Source organism: Prionailurus viverrinus, chromosome B4 (genome assembly GCF_022837055.1).
Source record: "Prionailurus viverrinus isolate Anna chromosome B4, UM_Priviv_1.0, whole genome shotgun sequence".
In the NCBI taxonomy this organism is placed as follows: domain Eukaryota; kingdom Metazoa; phylum Chordata; class Mammalia; order Carnivora; family Felidae; genus Prionailurus; species Prionailurus viverrinus.
The window spans coordinates 66,706,943-66,725,940 of NC_062567.1; the positions used below are offsets into that span (position 1 = coordinate 66,706,943).

At 37.0% G+C, this 18,998-nt stretch overlaps 1 protein-coding gene across 5 annotated transcripts in view; it reads right to left on the bottom strand.

The window, feature by feature from the left end:
• Positions 1–18,998, bottom strand: part of GXYLT1 (glucoside xylosyltransferase 1) — a 53,887-nt gene that overhangs the window by 24,112 nt on the left and 10,777 nt on the right. For all 5 annotated transcript variants that reach the window (XR_007154231.1, XM_047868516.1, XM_047868517.1 and 2 more), the window contains 3 exons: positions 7,219–7,390; positions 5,674–5,799; positions 1,633–1,884 (listed from right to left, as the gene is read on the bottom strand). Coding sequence is in view for 4 of the 5 variants with exons in the window: in XM_047868516.1 (XP_047724472.1) it covers positions 1,633–1,884; positions 5,674–5,799; positions 7,219–7,390 (550 nt within the window). In the remaining variant the exon portion in view is untranslated. The remainder of the gene's footprint in view (positions 1–1,632; positions 1,885–5,673; positions 5,800–7,218; positions 7,391–18,998) is intronic.

The following is an 18,998-nucleotide window of genomic DNA, read 5'->3' on the forward strand; positions in this document are numbered from 1 at the left end:
GGATGCGTATATCTTTTTGAATTAGTGTTTTTTTATTCTTCGGGAAAATACCCAGTAGGGGAATTACTGGATCATACGGCATTTTTATTTTAAATTTTTTGAGGAACCTCCATACTGATTTCTGTAGTGGCTATACCAGTTTGCATTCCTACCAACAGTGGCCAAGGGTTCCTTTTCTCCAGATCCTTGCCAACATCTGCTGTTTCTTGTGTTTTTTACTGTAGCCATTCTGACAGGTTTGAGGTGGTATTTCATTGTAGTTTTGATATGCATTTCCCTATTAATGAAGGATGTCAACTATCCATTCATGTCTGTTGGCCATCTGGATGTTTTCTTTGGAGAAATGTCTGTTCTTCTGCCCATTTTTTAACTGGATTATTTATTTTTTGGGTGTTGAATTATAGAAGTTCTTTATATATTTTACATACTAACCCTTTATCACATTGGTCACTTGCAAATATGTTCTCCCATTCAGTAGGTTGTCTTTTGTTTTGTTGATGGTTTCCTTTGCTATGCAGGTTTTTATTCTGATGTAGTACCAATAATTTACTTTTGCTTTTGTCTCCCTTGCCCCAGGAGACATATCTAGAAAAATGTTGCTATAGCTGATGTTAGAGAAATCACTGCCTATGCTCTCTTCTAGGATTTTTATGACTTCAGGTCTCACATTTAGGTCGTTAATCCTTTTTTAGTTTATTTTGTGTATGGTGTGAGAAAGTAGTCCAGTTTCAATCTTTTGCATGTAGTTGTCCAGTCTTCCCAACACCATTTGTTGAAGAGATGCACTAAGCATTTTAAATGGATCTCCTTTAAACTGACAACCTACACAAGTCCAATTATTATCTACTTTTCAGTTGAGAGAATTAACATTTGAAAATTAACCAGCGAATGGTTAAACAAGTGCACAGGTGGCAAAGTTAAATATACAGAGTTTGACTCCAGAGCCCACAAACTACAATGACATAAAACTCATCAACATAAAATTGGTAAATACAACATACTCATATATTCACAATGCACAGAGAAACTAAATAGCCTGATTCTTCCACTGACCCACGATCTGAGAGGTAAGAAACATGCAAAAATTTTTTTTAAAGTTAACTTCCAATAGCTCCCAAATAGCTCACATTTACTATGTGTTAGCCACCATTCTAACTCAATCCTTACAAAACCCTATGATATAGGTAATGTTATCTGCCATCTTTATTTCACAGACGAGAAAACTAAAGCCCAGAGACATTAAAAATTTACTCAAGGTCCCAGAGGTTTGAACCAAGCAAACAAGCTACAGAGTCTTAAGCTCTTAACCACATCTCTGTGTTCCCCCAAGATGTTCTACAGCTGCACAACTATGAAATGACAACTACTACCTGGAATAACAATCTAGGAAGATGAAATTCACTACTTAGTGTAATGTTATTTTACTTCATTGTAATGACACCTGGCTTGATCTACCACAATCCTCCAACAGACAGAACAGTATGAACTCTCTTCTTCGATTATTCTAAATACATGGAAAATTTCTGAATAGTTTAATCTACTTTTTAATAAAACAAAATTAAATTGGAAACCAAAAAATGTGTGGGGGGAAAACAAAGAAATTTCAACCAAGTACCTGTATCAGTGACTTACCTTGAAATACTTCCTTCTCATTCTAGTCATATTCATCAACATAACTCCAGAGTTTACTCCAGTTTTTCCATAGTATGGGTGTCTGGCAAAGCGATTATACCATCCTATTCGAGGCTCTTCATGTTCTGGTGCCATTGCAGCAATTTGTGTGGAATTAAATTTCTTTAGTAAAGACCAAATATCATCAACTGGTCGTAAAAAAAGGATATCCGTGTCCACGTACAAGAGTGAATCAACTTCTTTCAGGATTAACTATAAGAAGAGAATATGAAACAATAATTATATTTCTATTTATTTAATATAAAATAAGAGAAGCTTTAACTGTAAAAAAAATACCTATGAGATAACTAATTTACATTAATTTTTAAGACATTTTTCCTGTGTCATTTTTATAATAGCATATATATATATATATGTATATATATATATATATATATATATATATTTGCACTGTGCTAATCTTTATATTAACTTTTAGAGAAAAAAAAGCTACAAAAACAAATCAGAACAAAAAAATAAATACTGTACTAACAATTGGAAAAATAAAGATTTGGGAGGAAATTCTTTTCATGATGGAAAATAACATTAACTTAGCTAACTTACATCTTGAATCTTAATTTCCTGAGATAAATCCAGAAATAAATCAATACAAAGATCTTCTCAACATGTTCTCTCGGTCTATAACAGTAATGGCTGGTATGTATATATCATTTTGGTCTCAACTAGAAAATGATGAACCCAAACCACCTAGGTCTGGAGTCCACACTGTTTTGTTTTTGTGCTTAACTTGTGGTAGGGTCCCCTACCTACCTAAGGAAAGAAAGAAAGAAAAAAAAAAACTCAAGGTAACCTGACTATACGTGTACATGACAACATCCTTCATGACCTTGTAACATGAGATCACTTAATCGGACTGCATGGTTGTCTGTGTTACCATATATGGGAGACAAAGAAGTAGAAAATACATTTAAAAACTACTCCACCTCCACGTGGCATTCCGGCTCAGTTCTTTGGGCACGAACCCAACTGAGCAGTGCTGGCATGCATAAAGTTGCTTCCTGGAAAGAAAAGCCTCTGTGCAAGACTCTCTGTGCGAGAATCCTGCTACAAACTTCTCTGTGCGAGAATCCTGCTACAAACTATCTCCAACAAATCAAAGTAAATGTGCATGTACTTAGCAAGGGTGAAGACAAAACTTGCCCTGAAAGAAAGACTAGCTACATTGTTATTTTCTGAGAGATGTTAAATATGTTTTCTACAGGGATTTTTCAAGGAAAATACTTTATTTCTGCCTTACCCAAGAAGTTTAGAATCCAACTCTCACAAATTTAAATTTATTGCATACATCAGCATATTAGTACAACTCAATTATTACATTAACCTAAATCTTTTGGTGGCTCAGTTGGTTAAGCCATTATCTGATTCTGGATTTCAGCTCAGGTCAGGATTTTGCAGTTTGTGGGTTTGAGTCTTCTTATCAGGCTGTATGCTGACACCATGGAGCCTGCTTGGTATTCTCTCTCTTTCTCTCTCTCTCTCTCTCTCTCTCTGCCCCTCCCCCACTTGCACTCTCTCTCTTCTCTCTCAAAATAAATAAACTTTAAAAATTAAAAAAAAAAAGAAAAGAATATAAATAGAGTAAGAGTTTGATCCTCGTTCTGCTCCTTTTCAAAGTTGTTATCTCCTCCTGCTGCTAAGGTTGAGTCATCACCTTAATGAGCAGCTTACCAGGCTGCAATCAGCCCATTCTCTCCTTGATTTAATATCAAGGTGGTAAAAAATCTGATGGTTTGACTACAGAGCCTGAGTAGGGAAGATTCACTTGTTCACAGATCCCAATTACAGGGTATGTATGTATATGTCTGTATGTCTGTCTCTCTTTGGGATGCAGAAAAGTGAAGGAAATTGTTTTTATATCAACATGTTGCTTCTGTACCATGAAACAAAGTGTGTTTACAAATTATTATATTGTTAGCAGACTTGGAAGACACTGATCACTGTTGAGAGCCACTGTTAACTGAAGATCAGACGAAAGGTTAAATAATAAACATGTCAGCATTTTTTCTCTAGTTCCTTTTGGAGGAGGCAGGAGTTGGAAGAGCTTACATTAGTTGTTTTCATCAATCTATATCAAACGAAGAGAAACTCCATGAAAAAAATTATAACTTAGAAAAATAAAGCATCAATTTACTTAAATCTAGTTAAAAAGATGCAGAAGTAACAGTGAAATATGAGGACAATTTGACAGGTTTCAAATATATTTACTGTTTCAAATTCCATTTAGGAATTTAACCAGATTACAACACTAAACGATCTGGCAAATTTCATATCACCACATTAACAATTTAACTTGTTAATAATGCAGAACAAAATGGAAAAGAAATGGTTATAATATTAGGCTTCTATCATCACATACTATTTTTTCAGTAACATATTTATTTAATGCCATATTGTATTTGTTTAACCCCTGCCTCCCACATTGGACAATAAGCTCTAGGAAAACAAGTCTGTTCCATTCATTCCTATATACCCAACACTTCTGTACAGACTCTTGGCAGAAAACAAGCACTCAATTTATTAACTAAATGAATGTGATACTAAAATGATTCCACATTAAAATTCTGTCTTAAACTTTTTTTATTTTTATACTTTATTTATTGGGGGGCGAGGGGGAGGACAGAGAGAGAACAGAGAGAGAATCCTAGGCAGGCTCCACACTGTCAGCACAGAGCCGGATGTGGAGCTCGAACTCACTAACTATGAGATCACAACCTGAACCAAAGCCAAGAGTCGGACATTTAATTGACTATATCACCCAGGTACCCCACAAACTTCTAAAGTCTACAAGAAATATCTAAAACTTCTCGGGCTTTTTCCCTATCTAATCCCTTATTTGTGTGCTTCTTATAATGGAAGCAGAGACTGAGGAAGATCCTAGAATCTGAATTTTTTATGCACGGCAACAAAGTTACTGGTTAGGCAGACTCTGCTCAAAATTATAACTTTAAATCTTACTGATGACTTGGATTTGGTAAATTATATTCCTAGTATACTAAGAATTGCCTTACTCCACTTAAGAATAACAAATAACTAAAGTTTCCTCCCCCATAATTCAATCACTTTCCAGGATCTTGTCAGCTTCTTAAGTTCAATATTCTACTACCATAACTATTTTAAACATTATAACGGTCCTAACAGCTACTGTGGATTTTAAAACTGTGGATGAAATCAACTCAAAAGAAAGAGGTAATCTTGCTTCTGAATATTTTTACATTTAAAAAAATGATCAGGGTTTATCACCAGAGAATAACACCAAAGAATCGCTCCACTGAATAAATGGTTCCCATTTCCCTTGAGTTCACATGCCTTAAATTTGTGTCTGTGTCGGGGTGCCTGGGTAGCTCAGCTGGTTAAGCGTCTGACTCTTGGTATCGGCTCAGGTCATGATCTCATGGTTGATGGGTTCCACCCAGTCAATGCAGCCTGCTTGGGATCCTCTCTCTGCCCCTTCCCCACTCTCCCTCGTGCACACTTGCTCTCTCTCAAAATAAATAAACTGTAAATAATTTAAAAAAAACCACACACCTTGCCAACTGCATTAAAATATAATCAGGAAAGAGTAATGTGGCTTGGTATAAGAAAGAAATGGCTATTTAATGATGCAATCTACTTCACTTCCCAAATTATAAATGCAGTGGGCAACTAGAAGGGGAGACTGTCCGTACATGTCTGCAACAGGCCTGGCTCCATTAAGATCTGATGACCTCCCTTCCTTCTTAAAAAAAAACAGTCTACAGCCCCTGAATAAATTAAAATGTAAGAAACAGTATTTCAACAGAAATTACTTACATTTTTCATTTTTAACAGATGTTTTCTTTGTAGCTTTTATTTGTTCTACAGAAAGTTTTTTTTCCTAATGTAAAAAGGGAAAATCTACATGTGTTTGTGTTTTTTTAACTGACTTCTATGTAACTCTTCATTAACTCAAGTTTGTAAAGGCAAAATTAGAAGGAAAAACAAAACACCGGAGAAAAAACTTACTGGCAAGAACAATCTCTGGGAAGCACACGGTTTAAACAGCTTTTTCCATTCCACTGCATTCTCACTTGGAAAAGTTATTGGGTATAATGAATAATTAAATGTCTGCAGAAATGACCAGCTCTCAAGCTAAGAAATATATAAAAAAATAAGAACTCAGGTTAGATTGTTTCACTTTCAATTTTCTCTGCAAAATCATAAATCAACAGATTATTTTGAAAAGCTAAAAATTAAGATATTTTATGTTAATCCTGTACACAGTTCAGAGAAAGTCAGATTCTTCTTTTCCACCATTTGTTTTATTCACAGTATTAAAATCCTAGCAACATTCTAGATCAAAGGCACAATGAAAGTTATAACAACCACAAAATCAGAAAGCTGACAGCCTTGCAAGTTGTTCATCTACTTCATCTGACATATAAATCCCATCAATCACTAAACAAATTAAACTCAAAAAAATTAAGCACTAATTTTATACCCAAGTATGTATAATAGGAAATATTTACACTCAAAGTCAGACCAATATGAACTGATTAGAAAATATCTGTCCGAGGTGCCTCGGTGGTTCAGATGATTATCATCATCTTTACCACTGTCTCAGAACACAAGGTGGTGACATTTCAGGTGACTTTTCTTTCTCTTATATGTTCTTTACCCATATCTATCTGTTCTAATCTTCTTGTACAGTTATAACTTTTTTGTTGTTAAGGTTATATGGTTGCCCTGACTAAAGAGTATACTTTTAACCCTCACAAACAACTGTAACAATATAGTTACATGACTAAGTTCAGACCAATGAGACACTGGCAAGAATGTCATATGCAACTTCTGAAAACTATTCTGAGAGGGTACGAAGGGATTGGCCTTCTTCACTCCTTTCTCCCTTGTGTTGGTTAAAATATGAGTGTGAGGGCCAAAGCTGGAGTAGCCATCTGGGACTATAAGGTAGAAGCCTTATGTCAAAATGGCTCAACCACAAGACAGAAGCAAGTCCCGGAAGACATGGAGTTACCATATACCACAGACTGTCGACTTATATGTGAGAAAGAAAAAAACTTCTGTCTTGTTTAAGCCACTGTTAGTTTAAGTTTTCTGCCAATACAGCCACTGATTGTAACTAATATAAAACCAAAATAAAGAACTTTCTTATCAGAACAAAAAGCCCACTTCCCTCTATATTGTCAATCAAGAGCTCCCTCCCTTCAAAACAGAAATAAAATCCTTGTGCACACTGTTTGAGATACCCCCAAGCCAAACATGGGAATAGAATTAAATCACAGAACTTTTCGGTCAAATCATCTTGGAGCTAAAGCCGGTGAAATAAAACCTCCATGCTTTGCAAAGGACTTGAAGTAACCTCGTTTTCAAAAACAAACCTTCCTCTTACACCTACATCTGGATTCTTAGATGGAGTGGCCGCCCCACTCTAGGAGGGCAGTTAGTTACTGAATAAATATTTTTGTTCAATGAAGGAATACAACAACATTCTATTATAATGTGACATTGAATATTCACCTCTACAGTCTTGACAAAGTCTCAAATACTTACTATGCCTTTAAAACTATCATGTAGTTGATCTTCAGCAAAAATATGGAACTGCAGCGGTCTGATGCTGAAAATGATAGCTGACTTCAACATGGTTATAGTTTCTTCCAGTCTTTCACCACAGGCAACCACAGCGAGGTGCATTCTTTGAGCAGGCTGCACTTTTAGACTATACCTAATAGAAAAGAAAACCACATTTTCCAACTGTTTTAGTACTGGGTAACATGGTAACAACATGGTATTCTGACCATGTTCAAAAACTGAAGTTTAAAATTTCTATTTAAAAAGCAAAGAAATGGGGTGCTTGGCTGGCTCAGTCAGAAGAGCATGCGACTCTTGATCTCAAGGCTGTGAGTTCAGGCCCCATGTTGGGTGTAGATATTACTTAAAAATAAAATCTTTAAAAACAAACACAAACAAAAATAACTGAATAGCAAAGAAATGTCAAATTACAAAACAGTACAATGTTGAATCGATTATGTATTTCTATATCCTCAACCAGACTTTCTCAGCAAATATTCCTCACTAGGAACCACAAAACACAAAAAAATTACCACTCTTTTCAATTCTCCCAAGATTGGTACATAAGTAGCCCCATTCCAAATACACAGGAGAGAAGTTAATTCATTACTGAGACTGGCTGCATTAAGGGCTTAATTCTCTCAAGGAACCTGCCAATTGACAAAAGGAGCATCATTGATTTAAGGTCTTCCATTCAATTATTTTTTAGCTTTTTAATTAAAAAAAAAATCTCAGGACACCTGGCTGGCTCAGTCAGTTAAAGCATCAGACTGTTAATTTCAGCTCAGGTCATGATCTCAGGGTCGTGGGATTAAGCCCGACGTTCCACACCGTGCTGAGTGTGGAGCCTGCTTGGGATTCTCTCCCTCCCCACCTTTACCCCTCTCCCCAACTTGCATTCTCTCTCTAAAATTAAAAAAAAAAAAAAAAAAAAAAACTTAAAAAAAATCTCAAAAACATATTGCAATAGAGAGAATAAATCCTCATGCAACCATCTCCTAACTCCAACAATTACCCATTCAAATATTGTCATCTAAAATACCCCCCACATCCCCTTCCACTAACCAACAGATCATTTTGAAGCAAACCCAAACATAAATTCATCCATATATATTTAACTATTATATTCAATCTTCAACCATGTTAATTACATTTCCTTCATATAACTTTTTTCACTGATAGGCAATCAGTCCCATTCTCCAAATACTCAGTACCAGGTAAAAATTTCTGAGATGGCCTAAAACATACTAGCCAAACATCAGTATGTGATTTTGAAAGGAAAGATTCCCTAAACCTAAGTTATTGGCCTAGGCTGTGTCAGACCCTACTTCAAATACAGAACAGCACTGAACCACACTGGGCCTAAGGAAACTTTCAAAACTCTTGCACCTAAACAATGAACTAATATTAATCCACGAGCATATAACGGACAGAATTAGTTATGTGTGGCTGCACTGTCATTAAGTCAATAACTTATTTATAATAATAAATACAGATCTCATCTGTAATAATGGCATGAAATAATAATTTTGGAACTGATAGTTAAAGGAAGAATGAAAGACAGCATAAAACAAAACTAATAACACATTAAGGAACATAAAGTGCAAACATTTAGAACTAAAAACATAAAACTGGCTTTAATTCAGTTCTTGCTGAGATCCTTTCTGTAAAAGGTATAAGGATTAGCAATTATATTGTTTAATGTTAATAGTTGTATGTATACATTACTGAGATCTGCAGTAGCAAAAATGAGTGACTAATCATCTTTCTTAAATTTGCAAGCAAAATTAATTGTAGTGATATTCCTTAACATAGGACTTTGGAATCTTGAGTGTTCACATGTCCATGTGCTAAAAGTGAATAAGAAGTGTTTTCTGGGGCACCTGGGTGGCGCAGTCGGTTAAGCGTCCGACTTCAGCCAGGTCACGATCTCGCGGTCCGGGAGTTCGAGCCCCGCGTTGGGCTCTGGGCTGATGGCTCAGAGCCTGGAGCCTGTTTCCGATTCTGTGTCTCCCTCTCTCTCTGCCCCTCCCCCGTTCATGCTCTGTCTCTCTCTGTCCCAAAAATAAAAAAAAAAAAAAAAAAAAAAAAGAAGTGTTTTCTGAGGAAAATCTTGTTCTTGCTCATGGTAATCTTTCAACTGAGCAGGATATCAGAAATCAGAAAATCATACTAAGGAATAACATGAAATGCAAACAACTGACTATGTAAAACATATCTGAGAGTCAAATTCATACATTTTTTTAAATTTTTTTTTAACATTTACTTATTTTTGAGAGACAGAGCATGAGCAGAGAGAGAGGGAGACACAGAATCCGAAGCAGGCTCCAGGCTCTGAGCTGTCAGCACAGAGTCTGATGTGGGGCTCAAAATGACAAATGGCAAGATCAAATTCATACATCTTAATGTTTTAACATTAAACATTTGGAATTATATTAATAGGCTAAAAAATTAAGTCTGAATATATATAATGTACTCCTGCTTTTATTGTGGATCTACCCCTTCTTATTAACAAGGCTGTTTGCTAAGAGCCTGGAAATAATTAAGATAGCAGTTGAAAATGATGTTTTTCTGGACTGACCAGATTCCCAAGACCTGAAAATGGATTCATTTCTCTTGTATGGGACATTTCCCACATATGTCAGAACTGGCAACTTGCAGCCTTCAGCAGAGGAGCTGAAAAGCTTTTGAGCCCAAATATCTTCTAGAAAATACAGGGATCATTTCCTTCCCTGATCCCTTTACTGGAAGGTCCAAACATAAACTCCTCAATACCTTAGTAATTCACCCTTTGTTCAAGCTAATGGGCCAATGATTCCATAAACGAGATTCTTTAAAACAAACTGTTGGGCCACCTGGCTGGTTTAGTAGGTAGAGCATACAACTCTTGATCTCAAGGGTTGTGAGTTCAAGCCCCACATTGGGTGTAGAGATTATTTAAAAATAAAATCTTTAATAAAGACAATAATAAATTAAAATAAATATAACTGTGTTTTGGTGGTTTTCTTATTTGAGAGAGAGAGCATGTGGGTATGTGCACACGTGAGCAGGGAAAGGGCAGAAAGAAAGGGAGAGAGACAATCCCAAGCAGGCCCTGCGCAGTTAGTGTTGAGGTGCACGGCTTGAACCCACAAACCACAAGAACACCTGAGTCGAAATCAAGAGTTGGATACTCGACTGACTGAGCCACCTGCACCTCTAAAAAAACTGTTTTTAAGAAAAAGAAACCCCCCCAGAAAACTCATAAAGTTAAATATTTTTACACCACTTTGTTAATGGTATTAAATGAAGAAGTCACATAAGAAACATTATTTTTACTATATCAGAAACAATGGTGATATTTCATTCTTCATCAAGGTTAACATTATCATTAAATTAAGATATAATATTAGGTATATACTTTGTCTTTAAAATTTGTATTAACCTACCAGGAATTAAGTTTTATGAACAGTTTAAAGTAGGGAACAATTGCATAATTTTGCACATGGCTCTCCAACTGTGCAAACATCATTTGTTGCAGAGTTTCCACAATTTATCCTTTCCCCACCCACGTGCTATGCCACTTCCTTCACATATATGGTGTTAGCAATAGCTTGAGTCTTTTTAAAGCTCTGTTCTTTTCCGTTGACAGCAATTGGAAAGAAGTAGTACCTCCTCCCTTGGCAGCAGCCTGTGTCTGTTTCCCTCTTCTCTGTTGAGCCCCTCAGTTTATAACCCTGAAACCCTATGCCTTGTCTATCTATAGCAAAGGTGATGTGCACCCCATTTATCTCAAAGCAGTTGAAGCCACAAGGACAAAAGTAAATGACAAGGCAATCAAGACAGACACAAAACAATTTCACAGAGCTCTAAATTATCTTATCTTCCAGACAAATGCCTCCACACCAAGATTTTAGAATTGCCAACAGGCTTGGATTGCTTAACTGGTCATAACCAGATCCTGCCTCAAAAAGCTAAAAGGCAAGAGATTTTTAAAAGTAAGCCATAATATTCACGTGTTGCTTTGTAGAGAATTCTCTACACACAAAGACAAGTATAATAAAACCTTTTTTTTTTTAAATTTTTTTTTTACTTTATTTATTTATTTTGAGAGGGAGAGAGACAGTGAGCAGAGTAGGGGCAGATAGAGAGGGGAGACAGAATCCTAAGCAGGCTTCCCACTGTCAGTACAGAGCCCGATACAGGGCTCGAACTCCTGAACTGTGAGATCATGACCTGAGCTGAAATCAAGTCAGACACTCAACCAACTGAGCTACCCAAGCGCCCCTATAATAAAACCTTCTTAAGAAAAATAAGTCAAATGTGGGGCGCCTGGGTGGCGCAGTCGGTTAAGCGTCCGACTTCAGCCAGGTCACGATCTCGCGGCCCGTGAGTTCGAGCCCCGCGTCAGGCTCTGGGCTGATGGCTCGGAGCCTGGAGCCTGTTTCCGATTCTGTGTCTCCCTCTCTCTCTGCCCCTCCCCCGTTCATGCTCTGTCTCTCTCTGTCCCAAAAATAAATAAACGTTGAAAAAAAAAAATTAAAAAAAAAAAAAAAAAGTCAAATGTTCTTCAAGAAAAAAAAAAAACAAACACCTCTAAAATCAGTACCAGGGATGACTCCTCCCAGGCATTTTAGCAAAGCTTATTTCAGACATACTGCCAGCACTTCTTCCATCAATTTCTATGGAAGGAGTATTGTCCATTACATTGCATTTGCTTTTTCTTACATGTCCCTTTTTAGCAAAAGCATTATATATAGTACAGACTCTAACACCTAAAATAACAAAACAGAGCATACTTTAAAGATGTCATTGTCTACCGCCCTGTCCCTAGACCCCAATAACAGGAAATAATGCAACTCAAAAAAATCTAAAGTAAGCTTCCACACTAGAGGAAGGGATAACTAAAACTAAAACCCTCTAATAGGTTATAGGGAAACTGCCATTCAAATAATTTGGGTCCCAAAATGACTTGTTTCTTGAATTGATATAATCCTGTCTGTAAAAATATGCTACATTTTAATCACACCATGAATAAGAGAAAAGTCCCTGTGGATTTAAAGAAGTATTATCCAAAAGGTCATTTTTAAGACAAACCTATTTTTCTACAGGTATATAATTAGAAGAAATTCTACAGATAATTCAAAGATAGTATCTGAGTGCTCTCAAGGCCAACTCTGGCATAACCTGAGCATCAAGAGGAATTATAACAATAACGAATAATAACACATTAAAAAATAAATCTGAGTCTAAAAAGATACTAAATAAAAGGGTCAGGGGGGAGGGGGAAACCTTTCTTTAAAAACAAATACTAGCCAAAATAAACATAAAAAAATTATTTTTAAGGGGCGCGTGGGTGGCTCAGTCAGTTAAGGGTCCAACTTTGGCTCAGGTCATGATCTTGTAGTAGGTGAGTTCGAGCCCCATGTCAGACTCTGTGCTGACAGATCAGACCCTGGAGCCTGCTTTGGATTCTGTGTTTACCTCTCTCTCTGCCCCTTCCAATCCTCCCCCCCCCAAAATAAACATTTAAAAAATTATTAAAAAATACTAGCCAATAAATGTAGAAGGAAAAACAGAATTACATAAATCACTATTTTACAATCACCACTGTAAGAGATGATTTGAACAAGAATTAATGAATGCTACAACCACAAAGTATCAAGGTATTATCCCCAAACATTATAAAGGGGATAAAGATACATGTAGAAGTTTGACACCACCACCTTAACCAATTAATCAAACTGAACCAATATTAAACTTACTACAGATGCTTTCTGAGAGCATGCCCAAAGAAAAACACAGTATCTCCTATGTAGCATTCCTGACCCAAATCTTGAATCTAATAATGGGAAGACAGGCAAATACAAATAAAGGAACATTTTGCAAAACCAAAGAATATTATGTCAAAGATACTATGACCATCCCCCCTATTGGTCCCTAAACAAAGCTTGGGGAACTTTTTTACAGGGAAGGAGACTAAACAGATCTCATAGCTGAATGTAGTGTATGATCCTTGACTAGGTCCTGAATTAGGAGTGGGGGAGATATAAAGTTCACTGATAGAAAAATAAGGCAATATGAATATGAAGGAATATATATTCTGCCAGAGTTAAATAACTGGTAGTGATAGTTTTATTATGGTTATATTGGAGAATGTCTCTATCATGAGGTGATACATGCTGAATATTTAGGTGTATACCCTAATGACTATACCTATCTTTCAGATGATTCAGCCAAAAAAAGAAAGTGGCAAAATGTCACTAATAGATAAATACCTAGTGAATAGTATATGTGTGCTCACTATACTATTCTTGTAACCTCTGTAGATTTGAAACTAATCAAAGTACGGGGCACCTGGGTGGCTCAGTGGCTCAGTGGGTTGGGCATCTGACTTCAGCTCAGGTCATGATCTCAGGGTCCTATCACTCTGTCTCTATCTCACTCATGATCTCACTCTGTCTCTATCAAAAAATGAATAAACATTAAAAAAAACTGAAACTAATCAAAGTAAAAAGTTCAGAGGGGAAATCAGAAAAAAAAGTTAATACTTAAAGAACATGTGAGGCATCTGGGTGGCTCAGTAGGTTGAGCATCAGACCTCAGCAGAGGTCATGATCTCATGGTTTGTGAGTTCGAATTCTGCATTAGGCTGTCAGCATAGAGCCCACTTAGGATCCTCTATCCCCTTCTCTCTCTCTGCCCCTCCCCAACTCGTTCTCTCAAAAATAAATAAACATTTTTAAAAAACCACTATCTTAGATGATAAATTCTAATACAAACACTGTTAACAGATTTCTAAACCGTGGGAGTAGACTTATTTTAAGTAACATTTCTGCTATGAAAAGAACCATAATAATTTTTTTTTCTTTTTTTAAATTTGGACAGCACAAAAAGCTTTCAAGGTTATTCTTCCAACCTATAAAGGGAACAATGTATAATAATATTTATGCCAAGAATTAACATTACAATGAAGTATGTAAAGTCAAATAAATTAAAGTTCTGATAACTATTTCCTCAAAGTAAAAAGTAACTGCTATGAAGCATCTTTAAAAACTTGTTCTTGAGGGGTGCCGGGGTGGCTCAGTCAGTTAAGCATCCAACTCTTGATTTCAGTTCAGGACATGATCTCCTGGTTCACTGAGATCAAGCCCCGCATCAGGCTCCACACTGACAGCATGGAGCCTGCATGGGATTCTCTCTCTCCCCCTCCTCTGCTCTCTCTCTCTCTCTCTCAAAATAATATTAAAAACAAAAACAAAAACTTGCAGTTGAACAAAATGGAAAACTGTTTAGAAACACTAATGTCAATTTCCTTAATGTATAGCTTAAAAGTTTCTCTTCTATTAAAAAAAAGTGTTGAGGGGCGCCTGGGTGGCACAGTCGGTTAAGCGTCCGACTTCAGCCAGGTCACGATCTCGCGGTCCATGAGTTCAAGCCCCGCGTCAGGCTCTGGGCTGATGGCTCAGAGCCTGGAGCCTGTTTCCGATTCTGTGTCTCCCTCTCTCTCTGCCCCTCCCCCGTTCATGCTCTGTCTCTCTCTGTCCCAAAAATAAATAAAAACGTTGAAAAAAAAAATAAAAAAAAAAAGTGTTGAATTATCATACTAGTAGTAAGTAACTTTTTTTTTAATGTTTAATTTTGAGAGACAGAGAGAGAGAGAGAGACAGAGTATGAGCAGGGGAGGGGCAGAGAGAGGGAGACACACAATCTGAAGCAGGCTCCAGGCTCTGAGCTGTCAGCACAGAGCCCGATGCAGGCCTGAACCATGAGATCATGAACCATGGCTCATGAACCATGAGATCATGACCTAGGCCGAAGTCCGATGCTTAACCAACTGAGCCACCCAGGTGCCCCAATAAATAACTACTTTAAATAATTATATATAATCACTTTTGAAACAAAATATAATACTTCAAAATAATCTTCAGGGTTTTACATATAGCATAAAAAAGAAAATCTAAAAATTTAACATGAAATTTAAGTATTAATTGCTAAAATATAATTTTAAATAATCTGTACAAATATGGCTCCTAAAACTAGCATGGCCCACTCAAAGTAATACACATAACAAAATTCATTTGTAACCATGGATTCCATAAGTTGAAAATCAATTTCCACCATAAAAATTTATTATTTTAAAAGCTCAAGACACAAAAAAATTAGTAATTTAATAATACTAAATTTAAATATTTAAATTTAATACTAAATTTAAATATTTAAATTTAATACTAAATTTAAATACTAAATATTAAATTAGTAATTTAATAATACCAAAATTAAGAGATTGCCTAGGGATGTCTGGCTGGCTCAGTAGGTAGAACATGCAACTCTTGATCTTGGGGTTGTAAGTTCAAGACCCACGTTTGGCCTAGAGGTATTTTTAAAAAAGGGGGGAGGGGGAGAGCACGTAAGGAAATAACTAAAATAAAAAATGAAACTAGGAAGATATTTGTAATCAGTGGCAAAAGCAGCCTAAGAGATCATAAAATAAGCATTAAAAATGTAAGAGGTAAATATCAATATAGGAAGTATATACAACAAAAGATTAGAAAGCTAAACAAATATGGAAATATGTTCAACAAATAACAAAACATAAGTCAGTAACAATCTATCATTTTACTCTAATAAATGGTAAAATTATGGGGCGCCTAGGTGGCTCAGTTGGTTAAGCTTCCATCTTGAGCTCAGGTCATGATCTCATGGTTTGGGAGTTCGAGCCCCGCATCAGGATCTCTGCTGTCAGCACAGAACCCGCTTTGGATCCTCTGTTCTCCCCTCTCCTTCTGCCCCTCCTGTGCATGCACTCTCTCTCCCTCAAAAATAAATAAACATTTTTAAAAAATAGTAAAATTATAACTCCCAATGGTGTCATGGTGACACCAGTATATTCACAAAATGCTGGTGCAGGCTTAAATCCATAATTTCTAGAACACAATTAAGTAATATAATTCATTCTCTTTAATGAATATTTGAATTTCTTTCATGTGCTAGATACTGGGGATAAGCAAGAAAGCCACAATCCTGCCCTCACACAATTTACAGCCTATCGCAAAATGAGAACTTTAAAAGAGTTAATCAGAAAGCATGGTAACTGTTTAAATAGAAAAAAAAATCAAGATTGCTAAGGAAGCTCACTATACCAACATCAAAGTTAGTGTGGAAGTGCTAGGGAAAATCACCAGTTATTTACTGGTTGCCAAGCACCTTGCCCAGTTGGGGCTTAAATGATGAACACCACGTGGTATCTATCTGCAGAGTCAACAGTCTGGAAGTGAAGATTCACAACCACAACAGATGCGAAAGTACAGTAACAAAGAGGATACCGAGAAGGGAGAAGCAGTAGGTGGGAAGGGAAACTGTTGTATAAGAAGTGATGAGCACGATAATTAAGGGAATAGGAAGCAAGAGGCTGTCAGGAGCAACAGGGTGAAAGGAGACCTGTAGAAGAGTCTGTGGACTGTGTGGACTGACATGAAGAAAGTCAGTCATAAACCAGGATACAAGACACAGATGAGGGAAGGTGTGAGAAGCCAGATCATGAACTCAGGTTTGAACAAGAGAGTCTGAGGCATCCAAATCAGCAAGGCAAAAATGACCAAACTGCAGCTGGAAACAATTCTGGTGCTCAGAAAAGATTATCCTGTGACTATCCACGGAGTGAGGAAGGAAAAGAGCAGAATCTTAAGGAACATCAATCAATGTGGAGGAGTCAGGACAGTGAGAGGAGTCCAGAAACAGAGACCCTGGTCTTGACAGAGACTGAGAGTTGAAAGCAACAGGAAGTGGCAACCAGTATCCAAGGGACAAAAAAATGTAAGACTGGGCCCCAGAAGAACAATTCAGATGTCAGGGAGACTTCATGGTCAGTGTTGGGGGGATCAACAGGTAGCCAGTGTTGCTCAGGCAGATTGAGGGGTGAAGTTTTTATGTTGTTGTTTAAGGACATAAAGTCACTACATACTCTTCAAAGAAGTCTTGCTGGTGAAAAGAAACAGAGTAAACAAAGAATGCTTTAAGGAAAAAAGGACTGAGTGCAAGCTGTTGCAGAAATGTTGTGTTTGGTTTTGTTTCAAGAACAGAAGAGACAGGAGAGGCATGAGCATGCTGCCGAGCTGCTGAGTCACATTCAGTTGGTCAGGAAATAACTTAGTAGATATGAATTACTAAAAGCCAGTGCACATCAAAAGCGATTTTTCTTTTTTATGTTATTTTATGTTCACTGTGTAAATGAATTGGGAGGAAATAATCCCCCAGATAAGCTTTGACCAAAATAAAAATATAAAGAATTCCAAAGGGGAAAGTTGGGACAGGCCTGTGAAGAAAACAGTGTCAGCTAAGGGCCCACTGGTGCCTGGTAAATTTACATGTGGACCTAAGGTTGGTAGTAATGGGGAATTTCAAAGAAGTTTTACCAAATGGGCAGACAAGCTCTGAGAGTCAGGCAAAAACAAAGTGTTACTTAGAGTAAATACTGAAATGTACGGTGAGAACAATATGGAAATTATATGGCAGCTTGGCTTGTCCTGCATGTTCAAATAGAGTAAATGTGAGGGATCCTAAGTTCTAAGTAAGAAACTAAATTTCAGGGGCGCCTGGGTGGCTCAGTCGGCTGAGTGTCAGACTCTTGATTAAAGCTCAGGTCATGGGGCACCTGCATGGCTCAGTCGGTTGAGCGTCCGACTTCGGCTCAGGTCATGATCTCACAGTTCGTGAGTTCAAGCCCCACGTCGGGCTCTGTGCTGATAGCTAAGAGCCTGGAGCCTGCTTCGGATTCTGTGTCCCCCTTTCTCTGCCCCTACCCACTCCTGCTGTGTCTCTCAAAGATGAATAAACATTAAAAAAAAAAAAGTAAAGCTCAGGTCATAATCCCAGGGTCGTGAGATTGAGCCCTGCATCAGGCTCTACGCAGAGCATGAAGCCTGTTTGTGATTCTCCATCTCTGTCTGCCCCTTCCCACCTCATGCACTCTCTTTCTTTCTCAACTAAAAATTTTTTAAAAAGAAACTAAGTTTGAGAAATTTTACCCAATGATTTGATATATAAAATAAAATGGGTAAAGATTTAAGAGCCTTAGGAAAATGAGTTGAAGAAGCCAAAAGAGGAGTAATAAGGCTCCAGGATTCAGACTAGATCAACTTCCCTGGTGTACTCTTGCTGTCAGTGGAGGAGGAGGGAAGATTATTACTCATGTTGTAACTTACAAAAGGACCTGGGTTGTGTAAATCAGGGTATACAGAAGTTTTCTAGCTCACCCAGCTTCCAGAGTGAGCAGATTTATGTCGTAAGTCAAGATAGCAAAGTTGTGGCTGTCCGTACTCCATTCATTAGCAAATTTTTATAAGATTGAAAAATATGGAGCTCCAATTCTCCAAAATTATGAACAAGATGAAGGGTGATATTATCTTTAGTTTTTTAATGTTTATTTATTTATTTTTGAGAGAGAGAGGCAGAGAGAGAGGGAGACAGAAAATCCGAAGCAGGCACAGAGCCTGATGCGGGGCTTGAACTCACGATGGTGAGGTCATGACCTGAGCCAAAAGCAAGAGTCAGATGCTTAACCAACTGAGCCACCCAGGCACTCCAATACCATCTTTCAAAAGTTAGTTTTTAAAAGTTTTAATAATCTGATTTGACTGACTCATATTAGAATTTCAATCACCCACTCTTTTCCATAGCAAGGAGATATAATTAAAATAATGGATTTCAGTGATTCCTTCCTGGTTGTTCATGGAATGTATAATGTATTAGGAATACAAGAATATAAAAATATATATTACTAA